Raw genomic sequence first — 23357 nt, 5'->3', positions numbered from 1 at the left:
TCACTTTTTACCCTCTGAGAGAACACAGTAGACAGTAAAAAACAATCTACTGGACCGTAGAAAAGTCCACTTTGTCCTGGTCAATAATCTCTGCTCTTCCCACTGATCTTGGGGATGGCGATGGCGTGGATCAGTCTCAGTGCTCTAGGGGGCGCTGTCTCCTCTGTCGGGAGCTCTTTTTGAGGACCGGGTGCAGCCCATACCTGCACAGAGTAAAAAACCATGTGGGCTGAATGGACAACCTGTCTGTGACCATATGAACACGTTTGATCGCTTCTGAGGGTCGTACTAAAAACTCTCTTTTGTGGTTAAAAAGGAGAATATCTGTTATTTCAGGATAATCTATCCCAATGTAGGATAGGAGTCCTGATATGAAGTTAGTGTAGACTCAAAAGTTCTCTAGTTTAATATGCAATCAAGTATTAAATGTCCTTTAACTTTTGTTATGTACCATACATTTATAATGTGGCTAGCACCCCCCTATATTTTTAAATGAAAACACTCAGATACCATAGTCTCATCTTGATGCAGTTCAGCTTGATTTATTTCTAATTGCTTCTCGTGGCTGTAAGTGAAGTACTAAACTTGCTTTGCCCTCTCAGTGTACTGCAGTATAATTTGAGCTACATGGATACCCTGGATATGTAGTTTTTTATGTATTAAATCAGTAAACAGGAGTCATTTTTTCACCCATAGGGTTGAGGGAGTATGGAACAAGTCACCCAGCCATGCTGTTGAAGCTGATACCCTGGCATCCTTCAACAAATGGCTTGATGGAAAACTTTATTCTTTTAAACCACTAACTACCAAACAGGCCAGATGTTAAGTTATCTCTCATTTTTTATGTTGAAAGAGTGTCTCCTGCTCGTCGGCGGCTCAGGGTCTGACCTTTCCTTGTGCTGAAGTAGGGTGAGTGAGGAACAGGAGGCCTCTTCGATTGATCTCCCATTCGCTGCTCCTCTGTGCATCCTTCCTCCCCCCTCTTCTCCTCCTCCTCATCAGACCAGGGAAATTCGGAGTGCCCTCCCTCCCCACGCTGCTCAGCACCTCACTCTTGAACACCCGCCAGCGGTTCTGCTCCAGAAACACCTGGCTGAGCTGATCGTCACTGCAGCAGAGAGGGCAGTTAGAGTGCGCTAACCTGCGGCCTGGCCTGTCGCCCACTGCTACTCACTATCAATCATTTTGTTTGAGATGCTATTGTGTACAAAGTAATCTAAAAACTGACATAACGTATTATAATATTCAATTTGCACAGGAGTGGAAGGGTGTAACATGGTTCAGCTTGACAGAATGGCCTTAAACTTTGAGAGGGGATAGTTGCTAATCTTTTGGTGAACTGGACTCCTTGTTGAATGAAATGTATTTGAACTGGGGGTTCTCCATCTGAAGGAATTCTGCCAGAACCCCAAATTCTAGTTCCTCAAAGCTTAAAGCTTAAAGACCTTCCCATGTTGTTCTAATTAGGTGGTTTTACCTGCATTTAAGTACATTTATTTTGAATTGCAATTGAAGGCAATTTTTTATCAATATGCTGAAATTGACCAGCAATTTAATGTAGATTCTGCTCCCATCCTTTTTAACTTTGTTCTTTGTCTGTCTTACCAACAGAGGTTGCCAACTACAACCGTTCCATCAGCGTCACCCTCTCCTGTTCAAACCCCTATACTGTTTATCAATGCTCTCCACGAAGGATTTGGGCAAAACTACTTTTTTAAATATTCAATTGGTTGACTAATTTAGTTCCATAATATAGGGAGCAAGTCGTACCAAAGCACTACACAGGACTGCATCTCATTCAGTGGATGTATACCTCGGGTAGGGCTGGTCTGCTCGCATGAGCTTTTCCAGGGTCGCCCAGTCGGTCAACTCACTGAACTTCTCCAGCTTCACACGGATGACCTCTGCCCCCTGGCTGACAATGACCATGCCGCGGGGGTCTCTGCAGTGTGCTGGTGTTGCCCACAGAGGGCGCTATGTCAGAACACACAGACAAATGAGGCTGGGAGGCTGTGTGACTTTGGCAGTTTCTCTCAATCCCCGTGTTCTGTCCAAGTACTGCCCTCCGAGCTGATGAACACAAGCTAAGGCAACTGTAAAATGTTAATGTGATTGTTCCTTAATGAAAGACGGATGTTTCTATGGCCTTACAGAGCCATGTGACTTGATCTGTATACAGAACTGTGACTTTGTTTTAAAAATTGTCCAGGATCTCAATATTGGAGCCCAGCCAAGAAACCACCTGCATGCACTGTACCTCCTGCGGCAGCTTGCCCTCTCTCTCCAGACAGCTCTGGATGTATCCCATGTCTACTGCCGTCTGGATAAGGACAGGAAGGACAGTGAGTGGTCAGTGAACCCTAAGAACACTGGCTTTGTGAGATGGAGCAGTGAACACTCTGCTTCTCACTTCACCTTCACCTGATTAAAATGCTCTGTCTTTCTCTGTAGCTTTAACTTGCTGTCAAAAGCATAAACTGAACGCTGATAGCTTTACCTTGAAACAATTGAGCTGTTTTGCAAAAACATTTTTAAATATATTATCATGGATGCCCTATATATAGAAAAAGGCTCTGGTACTCGTTGGAAAGTGATCATATCCTTATGAAGTACTTTCAAACCTTGAATAATTTCTGATATAAATAAAGATAAAGAAAGGCATACCTCTAGATGAACTCCGGCTCACTGCTCTAAGAGAACACAGAGAGAGGGGACAGGAGACTTACAAAGTGCTGTCCATGTTTCAGCGTGTCGATGCGCATGTACACCCCTGCCTCTACTTCCCTGGGGAGTCCGCCTGGGGTGCCGGCACCCTCCTTTGATGGAACGATCTCCTTCCTGCAAAGACACAGGCCTTACTGAGACCGGTCACCAAATCCTTCACTGTGATACACTGTACTTGTGAATGACAATAAATACATAAAGACTGATATTACAGTGACCCTTTAAATTCATTTATGTACAAAAACTCTTCAATTGTTCATCACTTCCTTTATATAAAAGCATACATAATATATTAATATATAGTATATGAGGTAGGCCACCACAGTGGCGAGGTTGTTAGTGATTGCTGCTTCACAGTGCTGGGGCCCTGGGTTCAATTCCTGGGGGGCTATCTGCATGGAGTTTGTATGTTCTCCTTGTATTCATGTGGGTTTCTTCTGGGTGCTCTGGTTCCTTCCCACAGTCAAAAAAACACACTGGCAAGTTAATTGGCTTCTGGATAGATTGGCCCTGGTATGCAGTAAGTGGTAGTAGTTCAGGTGGGTAGCTGCGTCAGCACGCGTAGGCTGCAAAGGAACAAGTAATAGGTTTATTCCATGCTGAAAAAAAGAAGAAAGAGAACACAACGTTTCGGCTGTGGAGCCTTCTTCAGGTGGAGTAACTGCAGTAAGTGTGTGTGTTTGTGTCTGTGTGTGCCCTGTGATGGACTGGCATTCCTGTATCCTGCCTTCTGCATGTGCCTGCTGGGATGGATTACAATTCTCCCACAACCCTGTTTGAGATCAAGCGATAAGAAAATGGATGGGTGGATTTAATGTTATATCATATTTAAAGGGATATACGATACAGTAAGTGAATTGATTTTCAATTGTTTGAAAATCAATGTAATTATTAAGGCCCTTGTGAAAAATGAGAGCTGATTGCAACCTCCTCCTGCTAGGGGGCAAATTGGACTTACTTGATTGATTTGCCTTCTGTAGAATGAGATTTCACAGGCAAGAAAGAACTTATCTGATTGGCCACGTTAAATTAAACAATCCACAGGATCAGCAAACAGGGTATTTCAGCAGCCAGGTGGATAGGGTTGTGTCTATGTCTAAGATTCTATGGTTTGTGAATTTGTGATACAGTATTTAAATGAGCTGTAGAGAGGTTAGTAGGCACAGGAGTGCATTAGTTATTAGACTCAAATGCTTTTACAACAACAAACAAGCGTATTCTGCAACGGCTTGGAATATACAGTATTCGATATCTGACTGTTATGAGCTTTCCAGTCGTGGTCCTTATACCCCAGTGTGTTCTGGTTTTCTTTCAAAAGCTCCTTTTCATTTTAATTTACTAGGCTGAACTAGTGAGTTGCTGATTTGAACCTATTTTTTTTCACTCCCCTAAGTTTCGATAGGTGAAGTTTTAAATTATGAAACAGGTCAAGAGCACAAAACAAAGTAAACAGTCTAATGAAGCTATCTTAATTTAAAACTGGATCATGGAGAGTTCACCCAGAATTTGGAACTGAGAGACATTATGGTTGTTAACCCCTGCCGTACTTTTTTGAGTGATCTTTAGCTGCTAGTTTTGAAGTAATTGTGCGTTGGCTCTGTGGCTAAGGATCTGCGCCTGTGGCTGGAAGGTTGCCGGTTCGTATCCCACAGCCGGCAGAGGAATCATGTTCTGTTGGGCCCCTGAGCCCACCTGCTCCAGGGGTGCCCTATAAATGGCTGACCCTGTGCTCTGACCCCAAGTTTCTCCCCTGTCTGTGTGTCTCTCATGGAGAACAAGTTGGGGTATGAGAAAAACGACAAATTCCAAATACAAGAAATTGTATATGGCCAATAAAGTGACCTTATCTTGTCTTATCATAACACTGATACCAATTATTAGTATCCAGAGTACAGGACAGTTGAAATTCCTGGAATGGCGTGAATGAAAAACAGCATCCCTACACTGTGATAACCTGCCCAGAATCATTATGATCTCAGAGTACAATTCAATCTCAGGTTAAACCAGAAGTGCAAATGAAACACACTGAAGGAAGGTACCATGTATACTAGCTGTAAGGTTGGAGATCTCTGCCTCATGGAGGATGATTGAGTGTGGACCTCTATATTGAAGATGAACCTGTGTTTCTCTCAAGTAGTCTACAGCAGGGGTCTGTCAGACCACAAGCCTTTCTCAAGACAGTCAAGAGATCATTAATGACATACACCAGGGCTGCTCAAGAAATGAATCTCTACTGCCATCTGCTGGCAGCAGTGCTCATTTTGTTTTTTGAGTCTTAAAAAATATGTAACAGCATCAATTTCAAGTGAACAAGTAAAGGTTTACTCCATGCTGAAAAGTGAAGAAAAGAAACACCCGAAGAAGGCTCTGCAGCTGAAACATTGCGTTTCTTTTCTTCTCTTTTCAGCATGGAATAAACCTTTACTTGTTCCTCTGCAGCCTACACAGGCTGATGCAGCTCCCTACTTGAACTCAATTACAAGTGGTCCTGCAGATTACATTGCCTACAATTGAGTAACAAGAGAAGAAAGGATGACTTAAACTTTAAACACTAAAGCTATATGTCATTGAATACATTATTTAAATCACTTTTGCCTTCACTTTGAAACGATCAAATAATTGTAGAAGAGCTGCATTCTGTTGTTTATTTTTCCATCCTGAGCTCTCGGTTATGTAATGGATCTAATTATTATTAAGAAAATGTAGTTGTCTTGTAATTAAATATAAAGTTTAATTTATATTAAAATTTCTCCTAATATGTGTGATCTCTTGATATTACTGTTAAGTTGAACAATAAAAAATGTTTTTATTCTGATATGATCAAACGTGTACATAGAATTATCTAAAAATAGTATATATTGTCCTTAATATTCATATTACTCTCATTATTACAGTTAAAATGGCTTGGCTCTAAAGACAAAAATACGTTTGACTGTCCAAATACCTTTGAAGTTTATTGTATATATATTATTTCCCTTTGTAGAAACCAAGAGATTCGAGCCTGAGGTGTCTGTTTGTCAAGCCAAGTTTTATTATATGCATACAAGGAGCTACACATTAGAGGCTTATTGTTGTATCATGTTGTTGCTCAGAGGGGATATGGCTCTACACAACTTATATATACTTTTCTCTACACCCCCCCGTCTCCTGTATTTGAGGTAGTTTCTCAAGAAACGCAAGGACTCAGAGAACAATTCAAACATTCCTTTCTCATCAGGGAGTTTGGTACAGAAGATGGAAGTTAAGTACCGAGAGGGAGAAGCATCTGTGCTAAAGCAAGCATGAAGGTTAGGGTTTAGCATGTGGATTCACCAGGAGTTCACAGCTCCTACCACTATATAGGTACAGAGTAACAGACAGATTCTGCTAGGGGACTCCAGCACCTCCTTAGCATTGTGTTTTTTACCACTAAAAACAACTAAATACTAAAATAAGGTTGTCTCCTTTTCAACCTGTCAGCTGTTGTACCTGAGGCTTGATTCCTGGCCAGGGGGGGTATTTTTGTCTGGGTTTTCACTCTCTCCACTATCAGACAATGAGAAGGCCTGTTCCCTTATTGCCCAGTCCCCCAGAACCTGGGACTCCAGGAGAACATCAACCTCAGGAAACAGGGCCTGGAAGTGGGAAGCTGAAGCAGGCAAGCTTGCAGGAGAGTCCTGAGGCCTGAGGGACACCTTCTTCTCTATCTCGCCACTTTCTGTGAAATACAAGTAACTGTTATTCCTTTTTAAGAATACAAAGTCTAATATGAACTACATTTTTCTAAATCTTCTTTTTCTCTAGGAGAGTCACAGGGTTTTGAATTAATTAAAACTGGATATAGGGTTAATCTGGTTCAATTAAATAAATTAATAGTTCAACTATAAATGAGGTCTTCAACCCTGGTCCATGAGAGACCCAGTCCAGTCAGGCTCATATTTCACCTTTTTTTAAAGATTGGCAATACTGGTAGACTTTGAAGTATTTAGTCCTGCATCTCTAAATTACTTAATTACTTACAAATTACCAATTAAATTGATCACAATGGGTGATTTACTCATTCATATCTTAAGACAATGGTGATTCAATAGTGACCTGCAAATACCAGGGCTGAAGATGCCTAAACTAGAAAACTCAGACTTTATGTGAAAAGAGAATCATATTTTCTAAAACTGGTCTTGTGTAACTCATCTCTATTTTATATTTGTGAAAGTTTAATGTCAGACTATTCACGGAAACCTCATTATTTCACAAATAGATGAAAATGTCACATATGAATGCTGAAAATATTTGGCAATACGTATTCTAGCTCTGTGTCAACCTCACCGGTCTTCCCTTGGTTCTTGTTCAGTTGTGCACTCTTTCTCACTCTCCCCTCACTTTGATGTCTCACCTGTCAGTGTCCTGCCCTGTGTTTTGTCCAGCAGTGCCTGCTGCTGCCTGATCCACCTGTGATAGGAGGAGCACTGGCTCAGCTCCACCATTCGCAGCACATCACACTGACCCTGCACAGAGGAACAGGAAAGCTGGTTGTGTTCTCCACCTGCCTCTGAGCCCAAGCTGAACTGACTCCCTTTGCACACAATGTCCTGCTCTTTTCAGTCAGTAGGCAGCTCGTCTCTCCTTGATGTTGCAGTGCATTTTTTTCCTAATGAGAATTACTAACTACAAAGAAGACTATCCCCATTCGGATCCCTCAGCCCCATGTGTGCAACACAGGTTATAAGGCAGGTGTCTGTAGCCCCCTACTGGAAAGACTCATCCCAAAGGTTTAAGAAGGACCTTCAAATGAACAGAAACATTGACGTGCTCTGAATACTCAAATCATAATGCCAGTGCTCTGTTTGAGCATTGTTACTCTTCAGGGATATCCTTTGCAAAGCATGTGGATCTGGTATTAAGGGTGTACTTTTGTAAGGGTGAATATGCTGCTATTGGTATTATCTTGATATTGTAGCGGTGAGGCATATTATTACACTTTTAATAATCTTTTTGTTGCCTTGGCAAAGCAGGTCTGGGAAGACAGACTACCTTCCCTTCTTCTCTTTCAGACTACCCTGACAATCTGACTTTCCCAACCACGTGACTACAAGCAGTCCGAGTCAGGACTTAACATTTCTCCAAGACACCAAGCCAAGAGAGTCAGTAGAGAAAATAATTCCTCCCAAGATTACAGAAGAAATCTTGTGTTTTGTGTGCTAGTTGTTATTTACATGCAGCTGGGCCAAAGCAGATGACCGTGCACAGACTTTTAAACACAGAAGTTTAGGATAATGCTGACTTCCTTGCAGAGTAAAGACATACACTGCAAGTAACAGTACACAAAGTTCACTCTTTACTTCTTTCAGTACTGTGACACTCCATTCACAGAGCAAACAACTGCCAAGTCAGAACACGGACCAAACCAAGCACAGCTCTGTCTTTTCATCAAGAAACATTTGGCCAACAGATCTTTGAGTATAAAATTTCTTCATTCACATTATAATTTTCCAGAGTTGAACTACTATTCCAAATATGTTTGATATTTTAGCTCATGATAATAAATGCAAATTTTCTTGTATGTGACAATATAAATGTTATTTAACTACTGTATATGAAACTGATATAACATATGAGGTAGACCATAACACATTATAAGCGATATTTGAACTCTGACATTATTAACTTTGATCTTTGGAATCCATGAGTGAAAGATCAACCTTTAATATTACAACAGATAATTTCACAAAAATATTCTATAAAATGTGTTGGTTGTTATGCATGGTTTGGTGTTGTACCAATACATTGTGTATTTAGAATCCATGTGTGAGACTGTAAATTATTATGTTTGATTGACTCCTAACAGTTGTCAAAGCTATCTTGCAAATTACTGTTCCAAATTCTAATTGTTACAGTAAATTAACCTATGGAAGATGAATATTAATATTTGGACAAAAATATTTTGTCAGTTTCTGTGACCATGAAGATGCTGGTTTAAGGAGTTCAGTGGATTAGTGAGAGGCTGCTGTGAGCTGTCCACTGATGGACAACAGATTAAACTGTGGGTACCTTATTCTTTATCAGACCTACTCTACAAACAGACAAACTGGTGAGGAAAAAACAACTCTTTGACATTTGTTGTCTCTGTTACTTGTGTTCTGTCCTGTTAGAATCTGTATAGATAATCATTCCTCATTAAGACATATACTGTAGCTATGCTATGCTATTAAGACAAGCACCTAGACTAAAATGTTTGTAAATTTCTGGACTATTCAAACCTTGAACATGAGGATGGAATCTGTATTTGTATTAAAATATTAACTGAAACAACTGTTATAAGCCTGAAACTACTAATTTCCGACTACATTTCTTTTGGAATTTTAGAGCTTAAAGTATATTCTAAAGCTTCATTCGATATTCTAGACAAAGGAAAATACATAATGCAATCAAAGTATTGGGTTAGTTTAGGATCTCCTAGCTGTCATTGTGCATGTTTTAGATGCCAGACAGGAGCAGAAGAGTTCTTTAAAGCAGCAGACTATAGCACCAGTCCTTGAGATCTATACTGCCTTCTGATTTTCAGTTTTATTGAGCTTCTAATCATTGAACTGAATACTTTTTACAGATTATGAGAGTAATGAAACATTTGAGGCTTTCTGGATTGTGGCTCTTGAGGGACGGAGCTGAACTACATCCAAAGTTTCACAGAGCACAATTTCTATGTTTTCTGAGTTACTAGGAAATGGGCAGCTTGTCACACAAGGAAAGCTCAACTTCCATCAAAGTGTTTGACTGTGACCAGATATCAGCACAGGCTATCTGACACTGTTTACAAGCTGGAAGTGTAGATAAAGTGTTGCTAAAACACTTGTTATGTGCTACAGTAGGTGTATCTTGGTCATGTTGAACAGAATCGATTTTATGCTGCTGTTTCACACAGAATAAGGTTTTTAGAAATCAATCTGTCCCAAACAGTAATGGGGCCTCCCTGGACAACGTTAACACAGTATGGTAAAGGGAACATTAAAGAGTAGACTAGCACTCTGGATTCTTAACCAGAGGTTATAAATGTGGGCAAAGCTTTGTATTCTTTGTACTTTGCCATTGGTTATTCCTGTAAACCCGACCATATAAACAGGTACCAGAATTGCTGGTACTTGTGATGGAGTTGGGATGTGATCCAGCTTATAATAAATCAATGTCTCATTCAGATGAAGTCCTACAATCTCTGTTTATATAACACTGCAGGAACTGGAGTGTATAGTCTGGTCCTCTGAATCATGAAGGGTTGTGAATGGCCTTAAGTTTGTCATAGGGTCTTTGAGTTTTTGATCATCCATTACAGTATTTGATTAAGCTCTTAAACAGACAGCAAAATACTGGTTACAATCCTGAAGGAATATGCTCTTCAATGTTTAGAAATAGAATACTGCATCTTTATGACATCTACTCTGATCACCGTATTGCACTTTGAGGTGAAGCCCACCATGGAACATATAGAATAGAATAGGATGAATGTTCTAGAATAGATTAGATTGACTAGTTTCCAGTCTTCCTTGCTGGTGGAGTGGTGGCTCTACGGCTAAGGATCTGCCCCTGTGACTGAAAGGTTGCTGGTTCAAATCCTGTAGCTGGCAGAGGAATCCTGCTCTGTTGGGCCCCTGAGCAAGGCCCTTAACCCTACTGTAACTGCTCCAGGGGTGCTGTACAATGGTTGACCCTGTGCTCTGACCCCAAGCTTCTCTCCCTGTCTGTGTCTCCATGGAGAAAAGCTGGGATATGCAAAGAGATGAATTCCTAATGCAAGAAATTGTATAGGGCTAATAAAGAAACAACATTATTATTGTTTTCTGTAACACAATAAAACCAATGAATGAAATGGACTCTTACATTTTTTACAATACTTGATCTCTACACAGTCTCAATAAATTTACTCTCCAGTAAATTGTAAGGAAGAGATTCTGAGCTAAACTTAAAACAAGAGCTATCTGCAGCAGAGTGAATGTAAAAATGTAAGAAGATGAAGGGCAATGTTTATTAAAGTCAGATGCCTTAGCTAAGTGCAAGGACTCCTACAGTGATGCAGGTTTTTATTATATAAAACAACAACATATGCTCCTTTTTCATACTTGTGATCTTATTCCAAGTAATTTTGTGCTGACAGGACCATTCATCCATAATGAGAAAGTTGTTTATTCTTTGTAAAGACCATGGTAACCTACGTAACCTAGATCCTATCCCAGAAGTACAGGGCTCTAAGAAAGGACTATACTCTGGCTGGGACACCGCCCCTTCAAAAGGCACAAAACACAAGAATTTAGGGACAATTTATTAAAACACCAGCTAATCTAGCCAGATTGACCACATGTCAGTGCATGAGCAGTACCTTGGTGATGAAGATAAGGCTGGTGGTGGAGCTGCTGTCTCTCAGGACCACCTGGTCATGATGGACCTGCTCTGTCTTGCAATGATCAGCCAGTGTTTCAAGAGCAGCATCTGACCAGCTGGAGAACAAGGCCAGGGACCTGAGAACAAGAATGGCCACGTGATGGAATTACACAGCTCTCTTCACCAAACAGTCCTGAAGACCCAATTGAACCCACAATCCAACCTGTGTAATAGAACCATTTTGGGATTTAAGAACTTAATACAGGTACATGGCATTTGCTGTAAATTGCCCATACATTTGCATCTACAATTGTGAACTTAAAATTTAAAACTATACACTGCTGTGCAAGCTTAATTTCTTTGCAACCAGATTAAAGTGTATTAATTTAAAGTTTTTTTAAAAAAGTAGAAAGCACTAACGTGTTCTTTGAGTAAATCATGCTTATTGAATACTATATATAGACAACAGGACTGTAACTCCTGTTTGTGTCAGTGTTGAACAAGACTTAATGGTTTAGCATCATCTTCTAAACAAGTGTTAGAAAAGAATAAAGTTGCTCTAATCCTTTCCAATAATTCAGCTATTTATTTTACTTTAGATTTCTAAAATTATATGCATAAATGGAGCCATTTCTTTTTACACTCAATATTATTTCTCTCCTTCAGTTCATGCAATTTGTACATTAACTCACAGTAAAGTATTTGAAAACAAGAGACAGGGATTAAATGTCTAGCAAATGTATGAGCATGTTTCTTTACGTGTTATCTGACCTGAAGAAGCTGTATCTCTCTAGGGCTTCCTTTTGTAGCTCCTGGTCTAGCTGGTGACTGAAGAAGTCCTCCTTGTCCACCACCAAAAGCTCTGTATCCTCCACACACACTACAGTGGCATTGCGCCTCAGGCCCTTCAACAGCGCCACCTCCTGCACATGGGGGGAAACACTGACTCACTCAATTGCCGCCACGTAGGGTTCATTATTATCAGTTAGCAAATTTAATCAGGGGGCTCCAGGGTTCATGGTTTACTTCTGTCCAAGGCTAAATAAAGTCCACATTATCCTTGAATAACTAGACCAATAATTATTTCAAGTCATTAAGAGCTAATATTGGCAGAAATATTACCACCTTGTAGCCTGATCTTGTTAGGTCTCAGAAGCTAAGTAAGGCTGGGGCTGGCCAGATCTGGGTTGGGAGACCTCCAGAGAAATTCAGGTTGCTGCTAAAAGTGGTGTGGGTATACCCGAAGGTGATCTTCTCTCTGGACAAGAATTTCCAAACCAGTGTCCTGCTGTGATGATGATGAACACTGTGCTATGGAAGGTTCTGTCCACTGGAAGAGACTGAGGTCCTGCCTTGGTCATTAAAGATTCCAATGCATTTTTAGAAAAGTGAGGGTGTTTACCCCAGTGTTCTGATTAATGTCCACTCTGCATTTGTACAATCTGACCTTTCTAAAGTTAATTCAATTTGAGAAGCAGTTTCTCTGATCAGTTGTGTAGTGGGGCTGCTGTCGCATAATAGCTGTCACATGTCACCCACGTGAGTTCTGCACCACTTAGGTGGATAAAGTGGGTCTTTTGTGAAAAGCATGTGTGATCTTTTGGGGTCCTAGTGAAATCTGTGGGGCACTGAAACAAATTTTCTGCTGTGAGTAACAAACTCAAACACTTCACTTACTGTGAGAGGGTGTTACCTATCTTTAGTGTAATATGTCTTCAAAGTTATCTCTTATAGTATCAGTGTCATCTTACAGCAAAAATAAACATTCAAACAGTTTCCTCATACGTTTTATTGACATAATTCTAATCACTATTTAAATCATTCTGGATTTCTTTATTGACTCAAACCACAACAGGAACAGGAGGAAACAAACCCTCTGCTACCTCAGTTTGTAAAGACATTAACCCATCCATACAAGGTTGCTTACTACTAAATGATTCTAAGCTAATTCAGTTATACATAATTATATACGGTTTTTAAAAACCACAGCATTAAACCACTGGTCTATTCAGTAATGCCAAAACCTCCGTCCTGATGAGGATTGGCTCATGAACCACTCACTCACCCTTAAGTCCTCCCCCTTCCTCATGAGGATTGGCTGGTTCGCTAAGGATACCAGTCATCCTGGTATCTCACTTTTCTTTCTCCCCCCTTCACTTTGGTAAGTGTTACAGGAACATAAAGGCACAAACTTCCAGATTCAGCAACAGTTTCTCCCATAAGCTGTCAGATTACTGATTACCCCTACCACTGGCTCACACTGATGTTTTTTTTTAAGTTGTATGTTATTCAACGTGTTGTAATTGCTGCTGCTCTTCTGTGTTTATGTTTGTGGCGATTCCTTTAATGTCTTTGTGTTGGAACATACTGTACATGCAAATAAGCATTTCATTGCACTTGTGCATATGACAAATAAACTAAACTAAACTGGTGGACGACTGACTCATTCCAAAGCTTGCCCCCTTCTCCATGAAGATTGGCTTGTGGACCACTCACTCATCCCAAAGCCCTCCCCCTTCCTCATGAGGATTGACTCGTGGACCACTCACTCACCCTAAAGCCCGCCCCCTTCCTCATGAGGATTGATTCCTGGACCACTCACTCACCCCAAAGCCCGCCCCCTTCTTCCTGAGGATTGACTCATGAACCACTCACTCACCCCAAAGCCTGCCCCCTTCCTCATGAGGATTGGCTCTTGGTCAGTGAAGGCAGAGCTGCCATCCAAATCCTGAGTGACCGCAATGATACCAGAGAACACAAAGTAGAAGCTGCTGCCTCTCTGGCCTCGCTTCACTACCACCCGGCCCCGCCCAAACCTGGAGGAGAGGGTGGGATGGAGGGGAAGAAACAGGGAGTGGGAGAGGGAGTGCGGAGGGGAAAAAGGAGTTTGGAGACGAATCAGGATGGGGAAAAATGAGAGAGCACGGATGACAAGAACAGACAAGAACATTATAACTCATCATTTTAATCTCTTTTCTGATGAAGTGGAAATTAAATTTTAGCAAGCATATGTCTATTTAGCATTACTTTGTGACTGTCTGATTGTAGCACTGCATGCTGTCTCTCCTGTGGCTGTGAATTGTTGGTTTATAGATTGTGGTTGGGATAATGTCAATAATGTCTTAAGGATATGACAGGTTCCAATATTCTCATACTGTAAACTGTCTGTTCTTGCTAATCATTATAACTCACCTAGCAAGCTGTGTATTCATCCATCCAGTTTCTAACTGCTTCATCCAATTCAGGGAGCCAGAGCCTATCCCGGCAAGCAACAGGCACAAGGCAGGATACACCCTGGATGGGACACCAGCCCATCACTTGGCCAATTTTCCAGAATCCTATTAAACTACTAGTATGTCTTTAGACTATGGGCAAAAACCAGAGCACCTGTAGAAAACCCACATGAACGTGGGGAGGACATAATAATAATTTTTATAACTCCTTACACTTATATAGCGCTTTTCTGGCTACTTCACTCAAAGTGCTTTACAGGTAATGGGGACTCCCTTCCACCAGCACCAACGTGCAGCATCCACCTAAACATACAAACTCTTTGCAGATAGCACCATTACTGAACCCAGGGCCCAGTGCTGCCACACAGCAATGCTAACCACTGCACTACCGTGCCACCCTAAGCTGTGTATTATGATGTTAAACACATCACCTGACCTTATCTGACCACGAGACATTCAGAGCACAGGACTCAGCTTGGTGAAGACGAGATAGGTGGCTCTTTACTTGTCTTCCATGTGCTCACGTCAACAGATGAGTTGCTGGCATGACAGTACTTTGCCAGAGGCATTTTATGTCCGTCATACTGCAGAGAAAGAGTGTGGGTGCCCCAATCTTGGCAGCTCACCTCTCATAGCGGATCACCTTGGCCAGCTTGAGCTGCATGTGGGGGGAGTAGCGTCGGAAGCTGGGCAGCGTTCGCAGGGTGCTGCGCAGGAAACGCAGGTCGGGCTCTGAGCGCCACGCTGGCGGGCATGAGGCCGCGCACAAGGCCCGTGCTGGAAGCCGAAACTGCAGACAGACAACAGCAGGGCAGGAGCACATGAAGACTGATAGAGATGACAGGAAGAATAGACACAGAGAGACGGGGGTGGCACAGGAAGACAGGAACAGGACAGAGACAGACCTGGAGTGTGCAAGAGAGGCGACAGTCGGGCTTGTGTGCACTTCAGGAGAAGGGAAACAGACATGTAGAAGTGTCAGAGAAAGACAGCTGAGGAACGAGACAGAATGAAAACAACATAGATGGGTGGGATAGCAGGGGCTCCTGCCCCGTCGGACAGGTAGATTAACCTCATATTGGCTCCTGAAGCTGCTGCAGTCAAAGGTGAGGTCAGTGTCCAAAGAGTTTGCCTCCCCCAGGTGCTGCTCCTAGGTCAGGAGTCAAAAATCTTATAAATAAATAATATTTTATTGATTCGTTTAAAATTAATTTTTCATTTTAACAATTCCATCAATAATTATTCTACTGGCCATATATACCTGGGATTATATATACATTGCATACAGTATTAGTATGCTGATCCAGTCCCTTATACAGAAGCTGCGTCATTAGGCATTAATTTAGGAATGAGACTAGGGCTGGAGTATTTACTACATTGCAAATATGTCTGTACCAAGCTCAGTTAGCTGTTGTGTACTCACTGTGGGTGTGCTGTAGCGCTGTCCCTGGTCTGCCCAGTATCTGAACCCCAGTGCTCGTTCTGCAATGCTCATCAAGGTTCGGATCACACAGGAGAGAAGAGCCACCTTCCTTGCTACCATCCGCAAGGTCTGATGGAGAGAATGGCACTGACAAGCCGATCACACTCATTCACTGAGCACTCATCCACACACGCACCACTGACTGTGTTAAAACTGCAGGAGACTGTACAGATACTGTTAACACTGCTCATAGTTATACACAGTTATACACTGGCACAAAAAGTGTGTGTACACATTCACACACTGTCTCACTGTTCCTCTGCAGCACACATCACATCTTTACTATTGTAAGAGGAGCTTAAAATTAAATTGCAGCCCACATACAAGAAACTGGGGCCCATCAGAGAAACTCACCAGTCTGCCATTTCCTCCCCAGTTCTCTTTTTCTGCCTGAAAGACACCGGGAAACATCATTCCAGAAACCTCACCCTGAGGGCCTGGCAAAGAGTGAGAGAATAAATGTCTAAAATATCTTAAAACTGCAACTTGAATCACTACGAAGAAGAGCAGACAGATGAGTCAATAGGTTTTCAAAGGAGAATCCTTCCACTGCATCACGTTTTGGGGGTCTGGTAGGATTGTTTGTAGCAACAGATTATTCATTAAACTGACAAGCCTAGCCTCCTAGCTGTGACACTGCAACCTCTGATTAGTGATAATGCCAATGCGTTCTGCCTGTGTGGGGCAGGGTATAAATCTGTCTGTATGTACGTGCGTATCTCAGGGTGTGTCTGTGCTGGAAGGCAAGAGATACGAGAATCAAACGTTAGTATCGACAAACATTCAAAGGTTTGGAAGTAACGGAAGTTTGGAAGCAGGAAATGAGAGAAAAAACATAGAGCTGTAAAGCATATTTGATTAGTAATAAAGGATCGTTCTAATAAAACACTGGCCAAGACAAAAACAAACATGATGCTACAAATCTTTTCTATTGATTATATTACTATGGTAATTCCAACACTCAGCAAGAGTGAAAACAAATCTGAATGCTATAAGAAGTTACCCCTCTACCTTTATTCTAAAAGATGGAATTGAAATCCAAGCATTACATTTCTGTGCAATATTTGCACTTCTACGTTAATGTCTTGGAATATTGACGATTTCAGAAATTACACTATTATGTTTCTTCTAACTGACAAAGGCAATGCTGATTTAACTTTGGAAGCCCCAACTCCACAATAAGATGTGTTAAAAAGAGCCCCACACTACAGGAAAGTGCAGTAAAGTGAAAAAAAAAAACCCAATACAATATCATATAATAAAACATAGTATATACGAAAAAAACATAAAAATATGTGTAAGGTTTGATATATTTGTAATGAACAAATATGCTCGACTTTGTAAGTAGAAAACTAGTCATTTAATAGCTAACTAAATGACTGAAGAAAGTAAGGCCCTGTACAAAATGAGCTTCACCTTTCACCTCAGTCTTCATCTTAAATTTAGATTTCAAGGCAGGTAAGGAGCAGCTCTTACCTATAATACCAAAGCTCAGTAACATCTCAAAGGCAAGAATTTTCCAACGGACGAGAGATTTTCCGGTCTGTGATATAGCCTGCCAGTGCCTCCCAAAATCCAGTCAATATACAATCCTCTCTGATGCAGTGCAAAAGCACACCCTTCTAATCTGACATTGAAAATGACTGGTATGGTAATGCATTCATTAGAAAGTTATGGAATTTGACAGGATCCTTTCAATTAGAATGATATTATCAACTGCATGATCATAAATATTATAACATAAACAAAGTCAAATAAATATAAATGGCAGCAACTGCTTTTATACACGTGAACACCAGCAAAATGCCTCTTAGTATTAGCTATCAACAGCAGCAAAAGTTCAAGGCAGTTCACCCCAGGTGTTCCTGCTCAGAGTACGTGTCTCTTTAGAGAAAGAAAGTTGCTATTGCACCTATTTGTGAAAAGAAGCATGGTTTGTACGTGGAAGGGAGAAAGAGGATAGAGCTCAGGTTGACATCACTTGCAAAATTCAAGCTCTCCCCTCAGTCCTTATAATAAACTCATGACTCTGCTGCTCTGACTACCAAACAGGAAAACCATTAATTCCTATCGTGTTTATTTCTCTCTTTCTGATCACTGTAGGAGGCTTTTTTTGTTAGGGTGGGGGGTCCAGTAGAAACACACTGGAGGCCAGATGGAAGTACAGACGTGTTTTACATTACAGCATTAAGAACAATACAAGACCTACACAAATATGGGATGCCAAGTTTACTCAAAACTGCTTTTTACGATACTGACAATTCCTGTGCCGTTGCTAAGTAACCTGAAGTAAATGCAGCTGTGAAGCCTCAGTCTTGCCCATAAAGAAATGGGGGTATATCAGGCTACTCTTTAACCTTGTATTCCTGAAGAAATGGGCTCGTTTTTTTGTATTAATAGAGCTGCGTTGTTTTCAAAGCAGGCAGATCCCTTCACATGAAGTTCAATTTTTTTTTACTCATAACCTAAAGTAAAAAGCAATGATGCAGAAGTAACCTATAGGAACGTATTTGTTCATTTAATGTCTATAACAATAGCTAATGTAACACTCTTACTGACGTTTAGGGCATTTCTAAGATTGGTGAATTACTATGGATGATTTTTTACCAAACTAAAGCACTGCGTTAGCCCCACTTTTTCGGCATCTGGAAGAAAATGTCACTTGTAACAGGAAAAAAAGCTGAAAAAGATGCAAGTGGCATAGTGGTGCAGTGGTCAGCATTGCTGCCTTGTAGCGCTGGAGTCCTGAGTTGAATTCCTGGGCTGCTGTCTGTGTGGAGTTTGTCAGTTCTCTCCATGTTCGCATGGGTTTTTGCCAGGTGCTGTGGTTTCCTCCCACAGCCCCAAAAAATACTGGTAGGTTAATGGGCTTCTGGGAAAACTGGTCCTATTTTGTGTGTGTTGGTCCTACGATGGATTGGTGTGCCATTCAGGTTCTATGCTGCCTTGTGCCTTTGCTTGCCAGGATAAGCTCTGAATCCTCAACCCTAAATTAGAAAATGAAGGATGAAAAAGGCTGAAAAGCTGAAAAGGAAGTGACCAGATCTTAGTTCACCATGATCCCATACTTGTTGCCAATATTGTTATGTTTTGACACCAGGTCATGTACAGTATGTGGAAATGGACAGGCAGTTGAAACAGTTTTAATTAACATTGCTTGCAGGCCATACATTCAAGGACATTCTTGCACTAGCTAACTATGGGAACCCAGTGGGACCAAAATAGTTCAAATGTACTACAGTATCCATCTGCTACCGGCTAATAAAGTGAAAACATGTAAACCAATAGTAATTACAAATGTCAACTTAAATACTCAAATATAATACATAGTTAAAGAAGACAATTCTTAAGAATAAATCAAAAGTTAATATGTAGTGGGACATTTCTCCCTTTCATCTTTAAAAACTACTGTCAGTTTTACACCCTTGGAACACATAACTCAGCCAGAATTGTTTAAATATTAAAAAGCTGGGGAGTTATATAAAAGCTTCATGCTGTAATCTCTGTATATACATATTCTAATAGAAAAAAATGTCTTTTAAAAAGCTGTTGTGGAATAAAATGTAATGGAACTGGTTGGTGGGACAAAATCCAAGCCTGCTTTTGGAAAGGGTGGGAATTGCTGCCTAAAACTGAATTTAAAACCTGCTTTGTAACCTTCCGTCTTACCATGAACATGCAGTGGGAATGCTGCTCGTCCTGTATAGTGAAAAGTTTATTTGCTTTCAATTTGGTCAGGTTTACATAATGGTTGATTGAGCAGGACAGATTCTTGTATCCTCCGTTAGACTGACACAGCCCGATCCTGTGCAGCCGGGATAACTCGATTAAGAGAAGAAAGGTAAGCCTTTAAAATGTCTCATTATTGTCCTCCATTGATATAGAAAGTCATTTTCCATAATGCAATCCAGGTCCACACCCCAAATAATTTGTAATGTAACCTCAGTAGAAATTTCTCTTTTTTATTGAGATTTTTTTGTTCCTAATTGCTTTGTTTCTACAGTAGCTATCCTACATACTGTATATATAGTTTGTGAAGAATCTCTAGACAATGTTTTAAGATAAGATCAGCTGATCAGATAAGTGTTCTGAATCTAACTGGTAAACCTAAAGGTAAGTTTATTATGGTATATCAAATTGAAGGAAAAACATTGAAATACTTTTGAACTGTATAAATGAGTTGAGTTAAAGTGTCTCATTATTGTCACAGTAATGGTTCACTGATTGCTCCATTGATACAGAAAGTCCCTGTGCTTCATTTTTCATATGCAAACCAGGTCCACAGCCAAATTAATTTGTATTGTAACTTCTTAGAGATTTCTCTTTTTAGTGAGATTTCTTGTTCCAAATTGCTTTTTTTCTACAGTAGCTATCCTACATACTGTATATAACGTTTGTGAAGAACTTCAAAACAATGTTTTAAGATATGATCAGCTGATCAGATAAGTGTTCTGAATCTAACTGGTAAACCTAAAGGTAAGTTTATTATGGTTTATCAAATTGAAGGAAAAACATTGAAATACTTTTGAACTGTATAAATGAGTTGAGTTAAAGTGTCTCATTATTGTCACAGTGATTGTTCACTGATTGCCCCATTTTCCATAATGCAAACCAGGTCCACACCCAGATTAATTTGTAATGTAACCTCATTAGGGATTTCTCTTCTTTAGTAAGATTTTTTGTTCCTAATTGCTTTGTTTCTAGCTATCCTACTGTATATATATAGTTTGTGAAGAACTTCAAGAAAAAGTTTTAAGATATGATGAGCTGATAAGATAAGTGTTCTGAATCTAACTGGTAAATCTAAAAGGTTAGTTCATTAAGATTTTTCAAATTACAGGGAAAAGATTGAAATGATTTTGAACTGTATAAATAAATTTGAGTTTAGAGGTTATTCACACTGTTAGTGCCTTGAACTATGGGATTATTGGAAATGTAGGTCATCACTGAAACTATTGACATTAATAGTAGCCACTGTATTATTTCTGTTCTATCTGTGTTTCTTCCCTTGTTGTATGTTTATTCATAGTGATTGTGTGCTTGCTTGTATTTGCATTTTGTGGGGATGTGTTTGGGGGCAGTCCCTTTGTGAGCTTCCTCAACCTGTTGTTTCTGTGCTCACGGTATTATGAGTGTGTCTGTCAGCAGGAAGACTAGAAAATGCAAAGTTCTGATTTTTATTGAACGATAAGAGCACAAATTCCTGGAGAGTGTGGCATAGTGGTGTGGCAGTTAGGTGTGTTTCCTCACAGCTCTTGGGTCCTTCTGTTCAGTTCCCTGAGCTCTGGTTGAACTGTGTGGAGTCTGCATTCTCTTGTTCATGCTTATGTGACTTTTCTCCTGGAATCGGATTTCCTGACATATTCAGAATTCAAATGCATATTTGATCTGTTACTTGATTTTTTCAAGCAAGTATTCCATAGGAAGCCTGTGGTATTCCAGCTCAGGCCAGTGTTACCAAGGAAGTACAACAACCATGGACACTGACCTACACACAGTCCAGGTTCTCCAGGTTCCCACGCACTTCCCCCGGGACTGGATTCTTCAGAAGCTGCACCATCACTTCTCCCAGCCCTGGGGAGGAGAGGTCCTAAGGGTCCAGTACCCCACTCGAACCCCTGGCCAAGCCCTGGTCACCTTCAAGCACCAAGAAGGTGAACTTTGGTCCTCAGCGCTTTCATCTCAGGGAAAGCCCTGAAGTCAAATTCCTTAAAATAACAAGCAAAAAAAAAGTAAAAATCTCTAAAATGCTTACAAGTCGAATGCCGGCAATATGGACTTCTGGAGAGAACTTCACACCTGTCATAGGTGTGCTCTGTGTTTATTGAGAGGTTAATAAAACATAAACCACCACTTTGAACGAGTGAATGAATAAGATTGGCTGGATGGCCTCCTGATCTGTAAAGGTTACACATTTACATGGTTATTTTCTTATAGTCCTATTAATTAAAATTATAATGTATCAGGACAGGATCTGGCTTCTTGATCTTGCCTTTGCAATCAAACTCTAATCATCTTAAAATCATCTTTAAAGATTTTTTAGGAAAGCATTTTATTCACAGAAATAAAATAAATGAAATTCAAGGAAAGCATTTTATTCAAAGAGGGATAGAGCCACAGATAAAAGTGTGTTGCAGCACACACTTATATGAGGCTGCAGTTGAAGGAACAGTGTGCTCCCAGGTTTCTATGAGGGTTATATGAGGTTTTTTATCCTTTTAGCTCACTGACCTCCCCTGTCTCTGTTCCTGTACAGCTGCAGAGCGAATATTCCAGTATAAGCATGTGCTGGAGGTGGAAAGCGAAACTTTCATCCTGAAGGTCAAGAGGATAGAGAAGAATGAGGTGCAGGATGTATTTTACTCTTCTTCACCTGTGTGTTCTGTTCGAAGACCAAAACTGAATTTCTTGGAATCTGATTTTAAAGTGAGGGCAGCACGCACATACAAAACACGAGTTATGCAAGGCTTTCCTATATGCAAGAAGAAAGAGAGCTCAAATGAAATCTAGCAGCTACTAGCCGGTATTTACACAAACATACAGAGTGACATAATGTATTAAGGAGTATTTTATATATTAATGTACTTTATATAAGGTATTAAGACTTGAGAGTATAAAAACTTTAAAAAGCTACAAATGAAAGGAAGCCATCCAGATCAAATTTTTCTTTTGTAGTTTGGTCACTAAAAGAATAAAAATAGCCAGACATTCAGACAGCCACTTCTTGAAGGAAGTTTGGGCCTCAATAGCCAGGCTCAGGAATCTGAAACTCACAACTCTTTACGTTAAAAACATTTAGCTATTTTCACTCTGAAATGAATTTCCTTTGCTTCTGAAATTGTCCAATTGTATTTCCAAATGCTGAACATACAGCTGTCCCCTAGGTTGATGGCACCTATACCATTCAGGATTTCTATATACTTGGATCTTGACTTCTTTTATTGTTCTTTGAGAAAATTAGCACCTTTAACCTGTCCAAGTTTGATAATCACCCAAGACCTGGAATCATTCTTGTTGCTCTTCATCAAGCTCTTTCCAAGGCTTTTTGTGGAATGATGACCATAACTGGACACAATATTCCAAATGAGGATTCACCAATGTGCAGTGAAGCTTGTTGCTTTTTCACATTGTCTTAATGAGAGCATAGAAGAATTTCCATAGATACCCTCACATAGCTCCTGCAGTCCAAAATCACCCATGCGAAGTGTATATTGCACATTGCTATTTCCTGTCAGAATCAGAATCACTGATTTATTTGCCAAGTTATACCTCCAAGGAATTTAATCTGATGTCATAGTGCAAACACATAAATAGAAACCATTCAATAATACTTAAACACTTCACACAAAGAACACGCACAAGTTCACAAATACACACACACACACTACATCTGGTATTTTCTGTGTTGTGTTTAAGCAGGGTGATGGCCAAAAGGAAGATACTGTTCAAATGCCAGGCAGTTTTGCTTTTGATTGACTGGTAGCATCTCCCAGAGGCAAATTTTGTGAAACCGTGTGGCTCAGATTGCATTTTATCCAACTTAAACTTAATTTTCCAAGTATCTGCCCACT

At 40.4% G+C, this 23357-nt stretch overlaps 1 protein-coding gene across 1 annotated transcript; it reads right to left on the bottom strand.

Moving 5' to 3' along the window:
• Positions 1–1794: 1794 nt before the first annotated feature.
• Positions 1795–16327, bottom strand: LOC102692632 (cyclic nucleotide-binding domain-containing protein 2-like). The gene is made up of 12 exons (XM_015357201.2): positions 16141–16327; positions 15727–15855; positions 15376–15453; positions 14930–15093; positions 13730–13886; positions 11842–11993; positions 11069–11207; positions 7097–7208; positions 6193–6421; positions 2727–2838; positions 2258–2320; positions 1795–1974 (listed from the first exon to the last, which is right to left on the bottom strand). The coding sequence occupies exons 1-12, from the start codon at positions 16198–16200 to the stop codon at positions 1795–1797; spliced, it is 1575 nt and encodes a 524-aa protein (XP_015212687.2). The 5' UTR covers positions 16201–16327.
• Positions 16328–23357: the final 7030 nt, after the last annotated feature.

This window comes from Lepisosteus oculatus, chromosome 10 (genome assembly GCF_040954835.1).
Source record: "Lepisosteus oculatus isolate fLepOcu1 chromosome 10, fLepOcu1.hap2, whole genome shotgun sequence".
Lineage (NCBI taxonomy): Eukaryota > Metazoa > Chordata > Actinopteri > Semionotiformes > Lepisosteidae > Lepisosteus > Lepisosteus oculatus.
Note: the sequence above shows the minus strand (reverse complement) of the source record. Positions and strands in the feature narration are given on the sequence as shown.